This window comes from Triturus cristatus, chromosome 10 (genome assembly GCF_964204655.1).
Source record: "Triturus cristatus chromosome 10, aTriCri1.1, whole genome shotgun sequence".
In the NCBI taxonomy this organism is placed as follows: domain Eukaryota; kingdom Metazoa; phylum Chordata; class Amphibia; order Caudata; family Salamandridae; genus Triturus; species Triturus cristatus.
Genome location: NC_140593.1, coordinates 767,662,560 through 767,680,053, shown reverse-complemented (window position 1 = coordinate 767,680,053; position 17,494 = coordinate 767,662,560). Strand labels below are relative to the sequence as shown.

The following is a 17,494-nucleotide window of genomic DNA, read 5'->3' as shown; positions in this document are numbered from 1 at the left end:
CTCATTGGACGGGGGAAGAGACAGGGATTCCCCCTTTTGCCGCTTCTCTTGGCGCTCACTCTAGAGTCACTTGCCTACGGTGTCCAGTATTATCCAGAAATGCGAGGTTTCAGGATAGCTCCCACCAGCGAGGAGGAAGAAAAGATTTCCCTTTACGTCGATGACATCCTGCTCTACGTCACCAACCACGGTACCACTATCGCTGCCCTAGTCAATACTATAGAGGAGTATGGAAGTCACTACGGGTACAGTACACACTGGAATAAGTCCTCACTCTACTGCCCCAGGGGAACCCCAACACGGTTGCCACTACCTGGAGACATAAGGGTTGTTCCTGAAGGCTTTCAATACCTGGGAATTTTTATCGCCCCACACAGGAAGAGGTGCAGGTTCCATAATCTTGGTAAGGTCCTACAGAATTTCAAACAAGACACGGAGAGATGGTGAGATCTCTCCCTCTCTTTGCTTGGGAGAGTGGGCATTTTTAAAATGATTACCGTGCCCCAACTGCTATATGCTCTCCAAAACACGTACCACCCATTCCCTCGGACGGTGTTCACCAGTCTCAAGAGCGACCTCCGATCCCTATTGTGGCAGGGAGGTCATCGCAGAATAGTGCTAAAAACGCTACAGCGAAACCCCTACAATTGCAGGATTGCGTTACTGGATATAGAGGCCTACTACTGGGCCGCTCATCTCATTCCCATAAATGAATGGTTGCACCGGAAAGGGATCACCCTACATATCGACTGGAAAGTGAATTGATGGTGCCCCATACGCATCTACACTACCTCTATGGTGTAATGGGAACTTCCCAATTATTGCCCTTAACAAACGTTACCCTGGAGGCATGGGATAGAGCAATGAAAGCACTAGGGTCGACAAACCGGGTTAGAAAGGCTACGCCGCTTTGGGGAGGTGGGTGGTTTAAGGAACTGCACAAATTAAAGGGATTTGAAGCCTGGGATCTCTTGGGCATCTCTATGATAGGTGCTATCCTGGAAAGGAGTGCATTTAAACCTTGGTCCACAATTAGTCAGGAATATATGCTACACTGATCCCAATTTATTAAGTATGCACAGTTGCGTCACGCATGTCAGGCAGAGGACATACCGTGCATGGACTTACCTAAAAACGCTCCACTAGAGGGGAGACTACTTCAGGAGGAGCTCGTAGAGAAGGCAGTCTCTTTCACATACAAAACCATTAACAACAACATGCCAGACAAACTGAGTAGGTTACGGGAGAAATGGGTGTATGGCATGTGTCCTTTAGAGGATGTAGATTGGGAAGCAGCTCTAATGCATCCCAGAGAGATAGCCATCAAAGCAGGATGCGCCTTGTCTAATATAAAATGCTGCACAAGACTATACTATGACAGGGAGAAACTACATAAGATGGGCAGGTCGGAGACCCCATACTGTCTTAACTGTAGAGATATTAAGGGTAACTTCTATTACAAGATATGGGCTTGCCCCACTATACAAGCCTACTGGGAGGCTATAAGTAGTGTTGGGGACAATACTGTGGGTGTCGCTGCCAGTCGATCCTGGCTTTGTCCTCCTGGGGATCTTGAGGGGATCTTGAGTGTGGTTGACATTAATAGGGCCCAATTACTCTTTGCCTTTCTGGGTATGGCTGTGGCCCAGCGAGATGTGGCCAGACGAACGGGGGGGGGAGGGGTGGAGAGAATCCCACGAGAAAGGAATGGTCAAGAGGGATAAAGTCTGGGGTCCATGAAGACGATACTATGGGTTAGATCTCTAGGGCACTGCACAACTCCACACCAATGTCCCGTCGGTGATGTTGACACTGTTGCGAACAGGGGTCTTCCCTAGATGGAAATATAATATGTTGTCTGTTGTGATGTACATTTACCTGTTTGGACTTGGCTGCGTCCAGTCCTTGCCTCCGCTTGGAATGTTCAGGCCGAAGTGTTCTGCGAGCGTCAGTTGGTGCCTGGCTGGCGCTAATACACGACGCATCGATTTTCTTTATCTTGTAATAAACATCTGTTCCTGTCTAAGGTACAGTGTCTGGTGTCATCACTACAATTTCTGGCGACGAGCGCCAGCCAGCTGTAGTGACACGGGAGCAACGGGAGCATGCTGGAAGGAATCCTCTGAAAGAAGGTGTTGAGTGACGGAGAACTGTCAGCTGACAACTCGGCGCAAGGACGGAGCGATTGAGGTGAACAGAGGAAAGGAATTTCAGCTGGTGAGGAGTTGGCAATCCGGATGGGGAGAGTGTTAACTGCTTCATTACAAGTAAGCTGCGAATGAACAATAAGTTTGACAGCCTGGTTAAAAGGAAAATAACGTGATTAAGGAAGTAAAAGAAGCGTTATATAAACCGACAGTACTTCAAAAGTAGAAGTGTAATTCACGTGGAGGTACTGCCAGAGCAGAGCGAGGTCGAGTATGACAGCTTACATGTAGTCGAGTTATACCGCCTGCCTGGCGATTGATGACGCATTAAGAACGGCGTGAGGAGAATTCTAAAAAGAAAACGCGCGTCGACTTTTAGCGCGTGTGAGGTGACAGCTTTGAAGAGCTGATTATCAGTCTGCCTGTTTTCACCAAGCACTCCATTTAGGAAAAGTATTGTACATGGGAAGTGAAGTTAGTGGACGATTTTTACAGTAAAGGATTACTAACATGGAGTTTGACAAGGTGGAAAATTATTAAGGGAAGACGCCCTCTGGTGGTTGCTTTTAGTTGTGAAGGGAAATGGACATTGCACTTCACGTTTTCTTCGCAGCTATATTTGAATATAAATGTGGTGAAAGTATTTACACAACTCTGCAAATTACAAGCACTTATGGTATGCTGTGTGTTTTAGTTAAGGATAACATTCAAAGACATTTTTAGGTGAAAGCTTAAAATCTTTTTCAGAGACATCTCAAGTGAGAAAATATATTCAACGACCGACATAGTGAATAAGACAGGTCATGGCAGTTACAGCGATAGTAATCCCACCGTGCTTCATGGCACAACCAGGTCCGCCTACGATGCCGTGGGAGGAATGGATTGACCTTTTCGAAAATTACATCATAGCTCTGGATGGTGCAGAGTTCTCACCAGAAAGGAAAAAAGCACTTCTTTTGGGAACCATAGGGAAAGAAGCACACAGGATTTTTAAATACTTGCCACAAATGTTAGGGAGTAATAATCAACCAGTGGAGGATGTATTCTTGGAAGCTAAACAACGTCTAGAGAAGCGATTTGCTAAGGAGGAGAACGTTGTTCTATCAAGATATAAATTCTATACAAGGCCACAGAAGCAAGAGGAAACTGTGGAAGAGTTTGTGTCTGTATTGAGAGAGTTATCCATCAAATGCAACTTTGGGCAGATGACAGATGAGTTGATTTGTGATCAATTCATTGTCCAATGCAATAGCAAGAAGGCCCAGGAGAGATTGTGGGCAGCAAAGAATCCTACACTAAAAGATGCAGTGTCAATAGCCAAAGTTGTAGAGCAGAGCTTTCCAAACTGTGTGTCCCGACACAGTACTGTGTCACCTGAAAATGGTGGGTGTGTCGCGGGATGACACTGGTATTACCGGGCACTTAGCACATAACTGCTGCTAATTTAGAGGCATTCCTTTGAAAGCTTTGTTCTCACTATGCCTCATCTATTGCATAATATCTCCCAGTAAATGGTCTTTTAAAGACCTGCGAAGTGCTCGGGTGCGGCTGTGTCTGTGCCCGGGAAGCTGGGGTAAGGTGACAGAGGGTGACAGACAGAGGGTGACAGGCGGAGGGTGACAGGCGGAGGGTGACAGGCGGAGGGTGACAGGCGGAGGGTGACAGGCGGAGGGTGACGGAGGGAAGGGTGACGGAGGGGAGGGAGACGGAGGGGAGGGAGGGAGACGGAGGGGAGGGAGGGAGACGGAGGGGAGAGAGGGAGACGGAGAGAGAGGGAGAGGGAGGGAGAGGGAGAGGGAGGGAGGGAAAGGGAGAGGGAGAGGGAGGGAGGGAGAGAAAGAAGGAGACAGTTGGAGAGAGGGAGACAGTTGGAGAGAGGGAGACAGTTGGAGAGAGGGAGACAGTTGGAGAGAGGGAGACAGTTGGAGAGAGGGAGACAGTTGGAGACACAGAGAGGGGGAGAGAGAGAGAGACACAGAGAGGGGGAGAGAGAGAGGGGGAGAGAGAGAGGGGGAGAGGGAGAGGGAGATAGATATATATATATATATATATATATATATATATATATATATATATATATATATATATATATAGAGAGAGAGAGAGGTGTGTATGCCAGGTCTGGTGGCTCAGTGGACGAAGGCAATCGCTGCAGGGGCCTGTGTTCAACCTCATGGTCTCAAATTTGCTTAAAAATGCACCATTTCCCCGCTCGCTAGACTGCCTTACTGTGTCCCAAAATGATGCATCTCCAAAAAGTGTGTCACCAACATGAAAAGTTTGGAAAGCTGTGTTGTAGAGGAATCAGAGAAATGTATGATGGTGATGAGTAGGAAATTAACCACTACTGAAGAGGTTGCAGCTATAAGTCGGAAGGTTCAACCATCGAAGCCTACTCCAACAAATAAAGTGAATGAGAAAATGAACAAAAACAAGAAACAGAAGAGTTGTACCAGATGCAGAAGTTGGGCACACACAAGCGACTCTAAGTGGTGTTTTGCTAGCAAACAAGAATGTAGGAAGTGCGGACGTAGGGGACACTATGCCAGGATATGTAAGACCACTGACCGTTCAAGAGTGGCGGTTGCCGAAGGATCAAGTTCAGATGGGGACGAAGAAGAGCGTGTTTTGATGGTTCTACCTGGTAACACACTTGATGGGAAAAGAAAGCGCCCTAAAGCTGACTTTATCATTAAGAGCAAACCGGTGGAACTGATGGTGGACTGTGGATCACTATGCACCATCGTGCCAAAGTGGATGTGGAAGAAAGAGTGGCCTGAAGTTGATCTGGCACAGAAGGACATTGATCCAAGAGGATACCAGGGAGAGAGGATTGACGTACTTGGTTTCTTCGAAGCACCCATTGTGTTTAAATCACGATGTACCGTTGGCAAAGTTTATGTGGCAGAAGATGGACCGCCCATACTTGGGTGGGGACACCAATTTGACTTGCACATAATCATAGACCCGCACTCTGAAGGGCAGGTTCTCTGTTTGAATGACCTGTCTACAGACGAGATTTTGAGAGAAATGGATGCGGTTTTTACTGAGGGACTTGGCGAACTAAAAGGTTATACCCACAAGATTGTTTTGAAGAAAGGCAATATCCCTGTCAAGCACAAACTCAGAAGAGTGCCAGTGGTGGTGCGGGATAAAGTGAAATAAATGTTAATCCAAATGCAGCATGACGGTGTAATTGAACCTGCGGAGGCCACCGAGTGGGTTTCTCCAGTGGTGATCAGTAAGAAGAGTGATGGCAAGTTAAGACTTTGTGTGGACTTGCGCAGTCTAAACCAACATATTGTAACCGACACCTTTCCTCTCACCAATATTAATGAATTGTTGTTGTTGCTGGGTGGCGGTAAGTACTTTTCAAAACTAGATTTGAAGAGTGCTTACCACCAGATCAAACTGGATGAAGATAGCAAAAACCTCACTTCATTCATCACTATGGAGGGCACTTTTAGGTTCAGGAGACTACCTTTCGGGTTGTCTTCTGCAGCCAGCGTCTTTCAACGTATAATGACTGCAGTGTTGAAAGGTGTTCCAAAAGTCACATTTTTTCAGGGTGACATCCTTGTGTTTGGAGAGACCATAGATGAACACAACAAATGTCTTAGAGAGGTACTAGGTCGGTTGAGGGATGCTGGTCTAACTCTAAGGAAAGAGAAATGTAAATTTCTTGTGGAGGAGTTAGAGTACTTGGGTCATACCATCTCTGGTAACGGTATAAGACCGAAAATTGACCTTATTGAGGCCATAAGAGATGCTCCTGTGCCCAGCGATAAGGACAAAATAAGGTCGTTCATGGGCCTAATTGAATATTATGCAAAATTTGTACATTCTTTTGCAAACAAAACTGAGGCACTAAGAACCTTGTTGAGGAAAGGGTGTTCTTTTACACGGGGAAACGAACAGCAGGCTGCATTTGAACTGATAAAGAAAGAGGTTTGTGGAGCTGGGGTTTTGTCTCCCTTTGATACCAAACTCACCACTTTTCTTACTGTTGACGCAAGCGCGTGCGGGTTGGGTGCAGTTCTTTCTCAAAACTCCGAGGGGCGGGAGAGAACAGTTGCATTTGCTTCACGGACATTAACAGAGAGTGAATGCAACTATTCGGTCATAGAGCGAGAAGCGCTCGCTGCAGCTTGGGCAGTTGAACACTTTAGAACCTTCTTGTGGGGCATTGAATTTTGCATCAGGACTGACCATAAGCCTTTAGTCAAGGTCCTGAGCCCCGGGGGTGCTGGAAAAGGTTCCGCAAGATTAGCGAGATTGGCATCCAGATTGCAGGAATACAAGTACAAGGTGACACACATACCAGGTTGGTGAAATGCACAAGCGGACTGCTTGTCAAGATTGTCCCTGAACAAAAATAAATGTGAGAGTGAGAAGAAAGATTGGGAGCTAGAGGGGGCTGTAGCGCCCTTATGTGATGTGGCGTGTTGCTTGGGCGGCGCAGTGACTGAAGAGGAATGGAAAGTAGGAATGGAGTAAGACAACGTACTTAAGGAGGTGGAGCGCATGTTGGTCTTGGGGTCAAGACGTGAAAGCGTTGTTGCACCCAGTGTAAGACCTTATATCAAAATTATCGATGAACTCAGTATGAATGAGTCCAAGGTACTTATGAGAGGTGATAGGTTTATCCCTCCCTGTGACATCAGGAGGAAAATCATAGCTTTGGGTCATGAAGGTCATCTTGGACAAACTTTAACAAAAAAAATGGTCAGAGAAAACTTCTGGTGGCCTGGGATGGATGAAGCGATCAATGAATAGGTTGTTAAATGCAAGGTATGTGTGCAGGGCGAGAAAAGGCTTAAAACTGGTCCCAAAAGCAATGTTGGCCATATTGAAGATCCTGGTTCTCCTTGGGATACTGTTTGTCTGGACTTTATTGGTCCTATGCAGGGTGTAGAGGAGCACATGAAAAATGCTTTAGCTATGGTGGACGTACACTCTAAATGGCTCATAGTGAAGTTTATGTCTGTGATTACTACACAGAGCACAATAGAGAAACTTAAGACTATCTTTCAGGAGGAAGGACTTCCTTGTGTCCTTGTTACGGATAATGGGACTCAACTGGTTTCAAAAGTGATGAGAAATTTCCTGGACATGTGCGGTATCACACACCACCGCACTAGTCTCTATAACCCACAGGCTAACGGTATGGTTGAGCGGGCCAATCGCGTGGTCAAGGGTACAATCTCCATGGCAGTAAAGAATCTTAAGGATGTGTGTGGTTTGGTGAATGAAATGGTTTGGGTGCACAGGACGACAGTACACAGTGTAACTGGGTTCTCACCTATCGAGAAAATGAGGGGATAGAAACCAGGAACTAAGCTTGTACCTGCTTGGCTTATGTCGCCCATTTCTCATGTGGACCGAGAAAAAGACCTCAACGATCACACTTCAGGTATCTGTGTTGGTGATTTAGTTAAAATCAGACATGGCAGGACCGTACGTGGACTGTCAAAATTTTGGGGCCCTTAAAGCAAGTTTTTCAGAACTATGTTGTTGTGGAGAATGGCAACAAATGGAACAAGCGTAAGGTCGCTTTGTACAGTAAGGGTGGGGAGTCTACTCTTAAAGCTGATGGGCCAACAAAAAAAAAATCTGACTCACAATCTAATGAGTTTTGGCTTTTGAGTGATGTGGGATTTGACACTAACGGTGGGAGCGGACCGAGTGACTGTGTTTTGCGGCCCAGCATAAGTACTGTACCTAACAATTTGCAAGGGACCTCTGCACCTTCCACAACATCATTTTTTAGGGTGGAGCCTTCTCGCCCTTGCCGTGAGCGCAGAGCTCCTAGCTATTTGTCTGACTATGTACTCACTTGATTACCTTGTTTCTCCCTTTCCTCTGCCGCCCTCTCTTTCACTTTGTTTCTATCTTTATTTCTCTTCTAGGATGAAGGGAGGGAGGTGTGTTGTGATGTACATTTACCTGTTTGGACTTGGCTGCGTCCAGTCCTTGCCTCCGCTTGGAATGTTCAGGCCTGAGTGTTCTGCGAGCGTCAGTTGGTGCCTGGCTGGCGCTAATACAAGACGCTCGCTCGTTGCTCTATCGATTTTATTTATCTTGTAATAAACATCTGTTCCTGTCTAAGGTACAGTGCCTGGTGTCATCACTACATTGTCCTTGTTTCTGGGCTCTGAGGTGAAGATAGGTTTCACAGAACATCAACATTATTTATTAACTCCAACATGGTACACTGGGGATGTTTGGATTCTGTCATTGGTGACTTTGTTTTATGCGACTGAAGTTACAGTTTTGATATCTGTATGTACTCGTCATCTACAAAATAAAAAGATTTGTGGAAAAAAGATCTAAAAATAGAAGGCTGGTACGTTCATAACTGGGATGGCACAATCCAAACGCCCATTATGAGAGAACCACCACTTGCCTGAAAATATACTTGTTAATAAGTTTACTCACGAGTTAGACGCCTCCCTAAAGTGAATCTGCATGGGAACGGTTTCTCAATCTGGACGCCGTCAGTCACATACTGCCTAAGGAACGCATAGTAAGCTTGGCATGCACTTACTTAAGCTGGGGAACATCCCGACACAGCTCTACATTTGGACGCTTTGTTCTTTCTTCAAGGCAGGTCTGAGCAACTTTTTTTGGAAGTTCTTTCTCCCTTATTGCTTGTTGCAACATCATCACTGCATTTTCGGTCTCGCAGGTCTCCTGTAGTGTCTGAAAGGACAGCATCGGTGATTGTAATACCTCTGTATCTGAATCTACAATTCCAAGCAGTGCCTATGCAATGTTTTGCAACATTTTACATGAGTTTGAAACATTTAGTCGAAATATTATATTTGTTCAAACATTAACATAAAAATTCCGCAACTGCATTTTTTATTTAAAATCCTAAAAGAAATATTAGATACAAAGGAAAGCACACCGGAAGTCAGCCATTCCCCCTGCCTTCCGGTGCCTCTGTCTTACTAGAAGCATTTCATACAATTATCCTTGCATTCGACAGAAGCAGGTTGCCCGATCCGAAAGCTTTGCGGTTATGGGTACAAATAAAAGTAAAAAAACGTGAGATTAAGAAAGAAAATCATTTGTAACTACTTGATCTTAATCTACATTTTTTCACACACTACACACACTTCATATTTTTATGATACATAACTTTGTTGACATAACTCCTGTTCTGTGGGCCTTTCTTAAAGAGTCTTTTTCAGGGACACTTTGAATGCAAAAACGTTTTTTGTGCCAGTTTCTGTTCTTGCCCATCACTTTTCTATGCAATCACCGCCCATTTTTTTCATTAATGAAAACAGCATATTCAAAAAGTAAAAAAAAATGTGGGTTATTAACTTGCAGAAAATGAGTGCCAACATTTTTTGCACGCATTACTCCACATATTATTTACACAAAGGTGTACAGTGAGTTATCCTGTAGCTTTACCTGTGTAGTTTTAAAATGGTGGGCAAAACATGAGGGATTGTTCTGTTTTTTGGATCTTCATTGTGTACTGTAGGAAAAACATTTGAAATCAATTCGGTTTTACACATGCAATAGACTGTCATTCAAGGACACGTATTGCATATATTAACAATATTTTAAAGATACATCTGTACAGCTTTACTGAGGTGAAATACACAGATACGAAAAACATGTGACAAATACGTATACCTTGCACTCAATGAAATTCTCATGCTGATGACGTTAAAGTCTGTCATTTATCTGGTTTCTAAGTTTCACCTTAAGTGACATCAGATTCAAAGCATGCATCACTATGGAATTAACTATTACCGGCAGAAATTACTTTCCACAGATAAATACTCCGAGCATGGTGCTCTTTTAGTTAAAAAAAACGATGTTACAGAAGCAGCTATCACTGTCTACCCCTGCTAACAATTCCAATCCACCTGGTACTAGAAGCACAAGGAATTGACGATCAGGGAAAGAGGTGTGACTAATTGACCATCTGTGTTGTGATTGGTCGGATGCTAAATTGGTAACTAGACAAAATATCGAAAAAAAAATATCGAGTAGCCAAAATATCGAGTTTTTAATATCGAATGGACAGAATATCGACTTGCAAAAATATAGTGGTGAAGAATATCGAAAAACAGGTAAGAAATATCGATTGCAATAATATAGAAGTAAGTAATATCGACAGTCATAATATAGTTGTTAAAAATATCGAATTTTTTATAGTGTTTTAAGTGTTAGTATATGTGTTAAAAGTATGTATTAATATTGGAATGTATGTTAGAATATTTTTAAATTAATGAATTTTATGTTTTTTTATTTTTTTGTAATTTAATTCCGTAGCGGGTTGTGGGTTTATAGGGGAGTAGGGTGGGAAGTAATTTAATTATAGTACATTAAATAATTTATAGGAATTATTAATTATTTTTAATTTAATTTTGCGTTTTACTTCTGTAGCGGGTTGTGGGTTTATAGGGGAATAGGGTGGGAAGTAATTTAATTATAGATTATTAAATAATAATTTATAGGAATTCTTAATTATCTTTAATTTAAATTAGCGTTTTACTTCTGTAGCGGGTTGTGGGTTTATAGGGGAATAGGGTGGGAAGTAATTTAATTGTTATTAGTTAATTATTAATTGGTATTGAAAATTAATTGGTTGTTGATGAATTATTAATTGGTAAATAATTAGTATTAATTGGTAATTAATTTGTATTAATTGTTTAATTGATAATTATGTTAATTGTATTCATTTAATATTTGTAGCGGCCAGTGTGTTTATAGGGGAATATGGTGGCAAGTAATATAATTGTAAATAAATAATTATTTAATTTATTTGTGTATATTGTTAATTAATATATCTTTAATTTAATTTTGCGTTTTACTTCTGTAGCGGGTTGTGGGTTTATAGGGGAATAGTGTGGGAAGTAATTTAATTGTTACTAGTTAATTATTAATTGGTATTGCAAATTAATTGGTTGTTGATTAATTATTAATTGGTAAATAATTAGTATTAATTGGTAATTAATTAGTATTAATAGTTTAATTGATAATTATGTTAATTGTATTCAATTAATATTTGTATCGGGTATTGTGTTTATAGGGGAATATGGTGTGAAGTAATATAATTGGAAAAAAATAATTATTTAAATAATTTGTGTATATCCTTAATTAATATATTATAAATTAATTATTAATTGGTATTATTTGCATTTATTAATGTTTGTTATTGAAAAACAATTGTTTGTTAATTAATTATTAATAGTTAATTAATTAAACAAAAATGTATTGGTATTTATAAATAATCAATTCTTGTGTGATTGGTAATTAATTGTAATACTTGTTTTTGTATTAATAATTAATTAACTTAAAAAAAAAATACATTTATTATTTTCTCTACTATTGCACTTACTTGAGTGGGAATAGTAATTTTTACCCCTACGCTATCCAACCCTTTCCCTACTGTTGCACTCACTGGAGTGGGAATAGTAAATGTTACCCTCCCGCTATCCAACGCTTTCCCTACTGTTGCACTCTCTGGAGTGGGAATAGTAATTTTTACCCTCCCGCTATCCAACGCTTTCCCTACTGTTGCACTCTCTGGAGTGGGAATAGTAATTTTTACCCCTACGCTATCCAACGCTTTCCCTACTGTTGCACTCACTGGAGTGGGAATAGTAAATGTTACCCTCCCGCTATCCAACGCTTTCCCTACTGTTGCACTCTCTGGAGTGGGAATAGTAATTTTTACCCCTACGCTATCCAACGCTTTCCCTACTGTTGCACTCACTGGAGTGGGAATAGTAAATGTTACCCTCCCGCTATCCAACGCTTTCCCTACTGTTGCACTCTCTGGAGTGGGAATAGTAATTTTTACCCCTACGCTATCCAATGTTTTCCCTATTATTGCACTCTCTGGAGTGGGAATAGTAATTTTTACCCTCCCGCTATCCAACGCTTTCCCTACTGTTGCACTCTCTGGAGTGGGAATAGTAATTTTTACCCCTACGCTATCCAACGCTTTCCCTACTGTTGCACTCACTGGAGTGGGAATAGTAAATGTTACCCTCACGCTATCCAACGCTTTCCCTACTGTTGCACTCTCTGGAGTGGGAATAGTAATTTTTACCCCTACGCTATCCAATGCTTTCCCTACTAATGCACTCACTGGAGTGGGAATAGTAAATGTTACCCTCCCGCTATCCAACGCTTTCCCTACTGTTGCACTCTCTGGAGTGGGAATAGTAATTTTTACCCGTACGCTATCCAATGTTTTCCCTATTATTGCACTCTCTGGAGTGGGAATAGTAATTTTTACCCTCCCGCTATCCAACGCTTTCCCTACTGTTGCATTCTCTGGAGTGGGAATAGTAATTTTTACCCTCCCGCTATCCAACGCTTTCCCTACTATTGCACTTACTGGAGTGGTAATAGTAAATTTTACGCGCCCGCTATCCTACACAGAAAATATTGACTATTTTTAATTAATATCACGTTAAGATATATGTATTGATTTTTTTTTTTACTTACTTTAATTATTCATTAAGTTTACTGTTATTTCAGTATTTTTAAGTATGTGTCAGTTAATTATATGTATTATTTCATTAATTTAACATTACTTTTAAAACATTTAAAAAATTCGATATTTTGACTAACTATATTATTTACAACGATATTTTGGATTCGATATTTTTGTAATTTCCTGTTTGGAGATAGGACTTCGATATTTTGGTATTCTATATTTTGGCATCGATATTTTTGTAAGTCTATATTTTTGTAGTCGATATTATGTCAGTGATCCGCTAAATTGTAGCTGATGGTGGTGTACACATAGTTGTTGGGCCAAAAAGCCTTTTGGTGAGAGGCAATTGGTCAGAATTCCTGGTTAGTTTATTTCAGTACGGCCACAACTGCTTGCTATTTTTTTTGTGATAAATAAACTTTATTGATTTTTGTATACAAATAAACAAACAGTTACTTCTGTAATTACGACATCAGTTTACAACTTGAATCAAGACATCATGAATCTGCACCTAATACCTCAAATAAGCTTTCATTCCCCACTCAGCCCATTGCATGTCCGCCATTTACCCCAAATCCTGTTTCCGGGGACAAACCCTAAATTGATAAATTGGTTGCTCCTGCTCCGCACACTAGTCAACCTCGCCTGCCACTCTTCCGGGGTAGGGAGATGTGAGAACCTTCATTTGCATGCAACATCTCATTTGGCAACCACTGTTGCCACACCTACCATGGTTAGTCACATCGAGGACCACTGATGTCCTCAAATATGCCCAAAAGGGCCACTTCATGTGATAAGTCTACCTGCCATTCAAGGACCTGGGTCAGTGTCCTCTTGATTCCTCACCAGAACTGGGCTATTCAGGGGCAGGCTCGAAAGTAGGTGGGGTGGAGAATCTTAAAAGCATGCCAGCGAGTATGTGGTGTGTAGATAATTCAGCTGGATCAATCGAAACCGAGAGGAGACGGCAATTTCCCTGGGGGCTATACAGGTATCTCACCAATCAGCATCATCAAGGGGGCCAACCCCTTCCACTCGCTTCTGCTTCAGGAACATAAATGCGTTGGGGGGTTAATAACAAGCGCATGGTATATTTGGGATATTGCTCCCCTACCCAACTGACTCACCTAGAGTTTGGCATAAAGTAGGTTATAATCAGGCGGTTCTGTTATTCCAGTCAGGTGGCTAGCAAGGGCATGGCAAAGTTGAAGGTATTTTTGGAATTGTGTTTAGGACAGAGAGAAGAGATTTTGAAGGTCTTGAAACGAGCACTTGTCCTCCCTGCCATACATCTCCCGGGCTTGTGTTGTACATTCTGTCCCATTTCAGGCAAACCCTCTAGTTGAGCAGTGTTTTGTATGCACTTCCACTTCCGTGATAGAGTGACTTGTGTTAATTTGCTGTCCAAACCAAGAAAGCGCAGGGCCAAGTGCCAATTCGTGAAGACCACCATAGTGACCTATAGAAGCTGATGAGGGATTGGGTTGCCTTAGAGCGGTGTGGGATTGGGTTGCCGTAGAGTGGTGATACTCAAAGTACGACCCCGGGCCGCATGCGGCCCTCCTGACCTTTACATGCAGCCTCCTCTTCAACAGCAACACTGGGCTGCTGTTTACTTGACAGCACTAACAAAGGGTAATTGAAGTTAAAGAAAGGAAGTAACGAGGGTGTCCATCACCGCTTAACCTGAGAACACTAATTTTTTGAAGGCATCTTGCAGGTAAAGGGTAAAAATATGATAAAGTCTCTTCAAAATTCAAAAAGTGTGTTTCATTAACAAGCAGAATCTTTTCACCCGAACCTTTTCACCTTAGTACATCAGAACGTATCAGTAGATTGAGAAGTATTTGTTTTAAGACGGTTTTAAAACATGAACTTAGAAACATCAATTCTTCCTCTCACCTAGACAACAATGCCAATAGTCAACTAAGAGGCAAGCCAGTTGTATGTGCACTCTTTGGGTGACCTGGGTTCCTATTATATGTGAACAACATTATAGTTTAATAAATCAAACACAGGAGAAGGTTTTGTTTAGCACAAATGCTGCATTTCCTTAACTTCTTCTGTGTGATAATGAAAAAAAGAGGGAAGATGAACTAAAACAATTGCTTAGGATGACACGATTTGGCTAAGTGGGGAAGCCGGGATTAATTACAGGTTTTTTGTTTTCACATTGTGCAATTCAGCCACTAGATGTATATGCATCGCTTCCACTACACCCACCCAACTCCCCCCCTCAAACCCATGATCACCAACCAGGAGACATCCTTTACAACACAATGCCTTTACAACGCAACCATTACAACGCAGTTACACTTACATCGCATGATTTTACAACACATGCCATTACAACGCATGTACAAGTACAACGCATGCTTTTACAAGGCATTGGTAAGTATTGTATGGTAAGTGTTTGTTTAACTTTTTGAGAATGTATGTTTAATAATATAACAAATATTAAATTAGATTTTTTTTAAATTAAAGTTATTAATATTTAGGTATTAATATTGTTATTAAATAGTTAATATTTCTGATAATCATTAAGTATGTTATGGAATAGGTATATTTTTGGTGAATTAATAGTCAGGTATGAATATTAATACTAACTTGTTATTAATTAGGCAAACATTTATAGAATATATTAGTTTGATTTTTAGGGAAAAAATAATACTCAGGTATGAATATCAACACTAACTTGTTATTAATTAGGAAAACATGTATAGAAAATATTAGTTCGATTTTTAGAAACAAATTAATACTCGGGTATTAATTTTGATATTGAATAGTTTATATTTATGATAATAATGATACGATTTATTTCGTGGGTTAGGTATAATTTTTGGAAAATGTATATGCAGGTATTAATATTAATTGTAAGTAGTTATTTGTTATGTAAAAATGAATAAAAAATATTGTTTTGAGTTATGAAAAAATATTTTAATATTCTAAACATGAAAAAATTAGTAATGAAAAAATAGGAATTGTGATGTTTAAATATTATGATGGGTAAATTTTTAATGGGAAAATTAAAAATATTATTTAGGTGCCGATTCCGATCCTGTAAAACCCGGGTACAAAATGGTCGTACGGAGTGTTTTCTCTGTACGACTCGTACCCGGGAATTCCACCGTACAAACCAGCAAGTACGATTCGTACAGAAATACCATTTCCGTACGAATCGTAAAAAACACAGTACGGCTAAAAAATACATACAACTCCGATCCTGGACAGCGCGTACGCGACGTCCGCACGGAGTCAGGCAGCGTTTTACGGACCAGCAAGTACGATTCGTACCCACAGCACTCCGCACAGCTATATTTTTACGGGAGCCAAAAAGTGCCCGAAAAGCTAAGTACGCCGCGATGCACGAGGAAAAGGGGGCCCGGTACGTGCCGTACACGCCATCACCCACATCGTACGTGTCATCATGTACGGTGTGTACCCCAACATTGCATATGTACGGACCGTACCCCCAGCCCCCCGTATGTACGCGCCGTACCCCCAGCCCCCGTATGTACGCGCCGTACCCCCAGCCCCCCGTATGTACGCGCCATACCCCCAGCCCCGTATGTACGCGCCGTACCCCCAGCCCCGTATGTACGCGCCGGGGCTGGGGATACGGCGCGTACATACGGGGCTGGGGGTACGGCGTGTACATACGGGGGGGAACGGCGCATACATACGGGGCTGGGGGTACGGCGCGTACATAGGGGGGGTGGGGGGTACAGTCCGTACATACGGGGGTGGGGTGGGGGGGCCGTATGACTCGTACCCCGGGTACAAGTGTACCCGGGGTAGGGGTCCTACACAGTTCGCTCCATACGGGACGTTTTTCATACGCTTGTGCATTCGGAACGCCGGTACGGATCGGACTTGTGCGCTCGGACTTCAGTTTTACGACTCGTATGTAAAACTGCCCGGGGACGTCTCGTAGACTTTTCCCAAGGCGATTCGTATGTATTTTTCCCGTACGAATCGTACTTCACCCTTTGTACGGTACTTGTACGATTCGTACGTAAAAAAATACGGATACGAGTCGTACGGGAAAAAAAATACAGGATCGGAATCGGCCCCTTAATATAAAGTAGATGTAAATTCATAATTATTTATGTTTAAAAAATAGAATATATATAGATATTTAAATGTGTAAATTATAAAAGAATTATTTAGCATTTTTAATTTTCTGGGGATATAAATAAACATGTATAAACAAATGCAACACGTAATGTATTTATAATTATTTTTTAATCATAAATTTACATATTTATAATTATTGAGATAAATTAAGAAAGAATTTTAAAAAAATAGAGCAGACAGACATATTTTATAAAAATAATTTGGTATTTTATTATGTACAGTAACATTTTATAATACATTTTTGTAAAATGTTCTCACGCTTTTCCATTGTTTTCAACGAGAGAAAATGTCCTTTTTTTAAAAATCATTACAGAAAGAAATGACGTTGACGCGTTAACGTAAGTTTCATCATTACGGAGATCGTCGCTGGAGAGAACATAAGCAAAGGAGAGCTGCGTTAAGGTAAGACACATTTACATTATTAAAATACATAGGGGGTCATTAGAATGGCGGGCGGAATTTGTCCGCCAGCCATACTCCCGGTAAACGGGACCGCCCGCAATGCATGCGGCGGTCCCGCATCTACAATTAGGATGCGCCCGCCACACTGGCAGTCACATCCCGCATTCATGACATTGTGGCGGGCGGTGCAATGCCACAAAAGCAAGTTTTGCCTTCCAATGCACAACGTGGCAGGCAACGCGCGGTGCCAGCCACGTTGTACATTGAAATGCACCCCCCAGAATCCCTGGGGGCCCGCTACGGGCCCCCAATGTGGAAGACTGCCTGCCTTTCC

General features: G+C 41.8%; 1 protein-coding gene across 1 annotated transcript in view; it reads right to left on the bottom strand.

Moving 5' to 3' along the window:
* Positions 1-17,494, bottom strand: part of LOC146789978 (tektin-5-like) — an 881,871-nt gene that overhangs the window by 53,964 nt on the left and 810,413 nt on the right. The window contains exon 6 of the mRNA XM_085631236.1: positions 8,695-8,849. Within this exon, the coding sequence (XP_085487362.1) occupies positions 8,695-8,849 (155 nt within the window). The remainder of the gene's footprint in view (positions 1-8,694; positions 8,850-17,494) is intronic.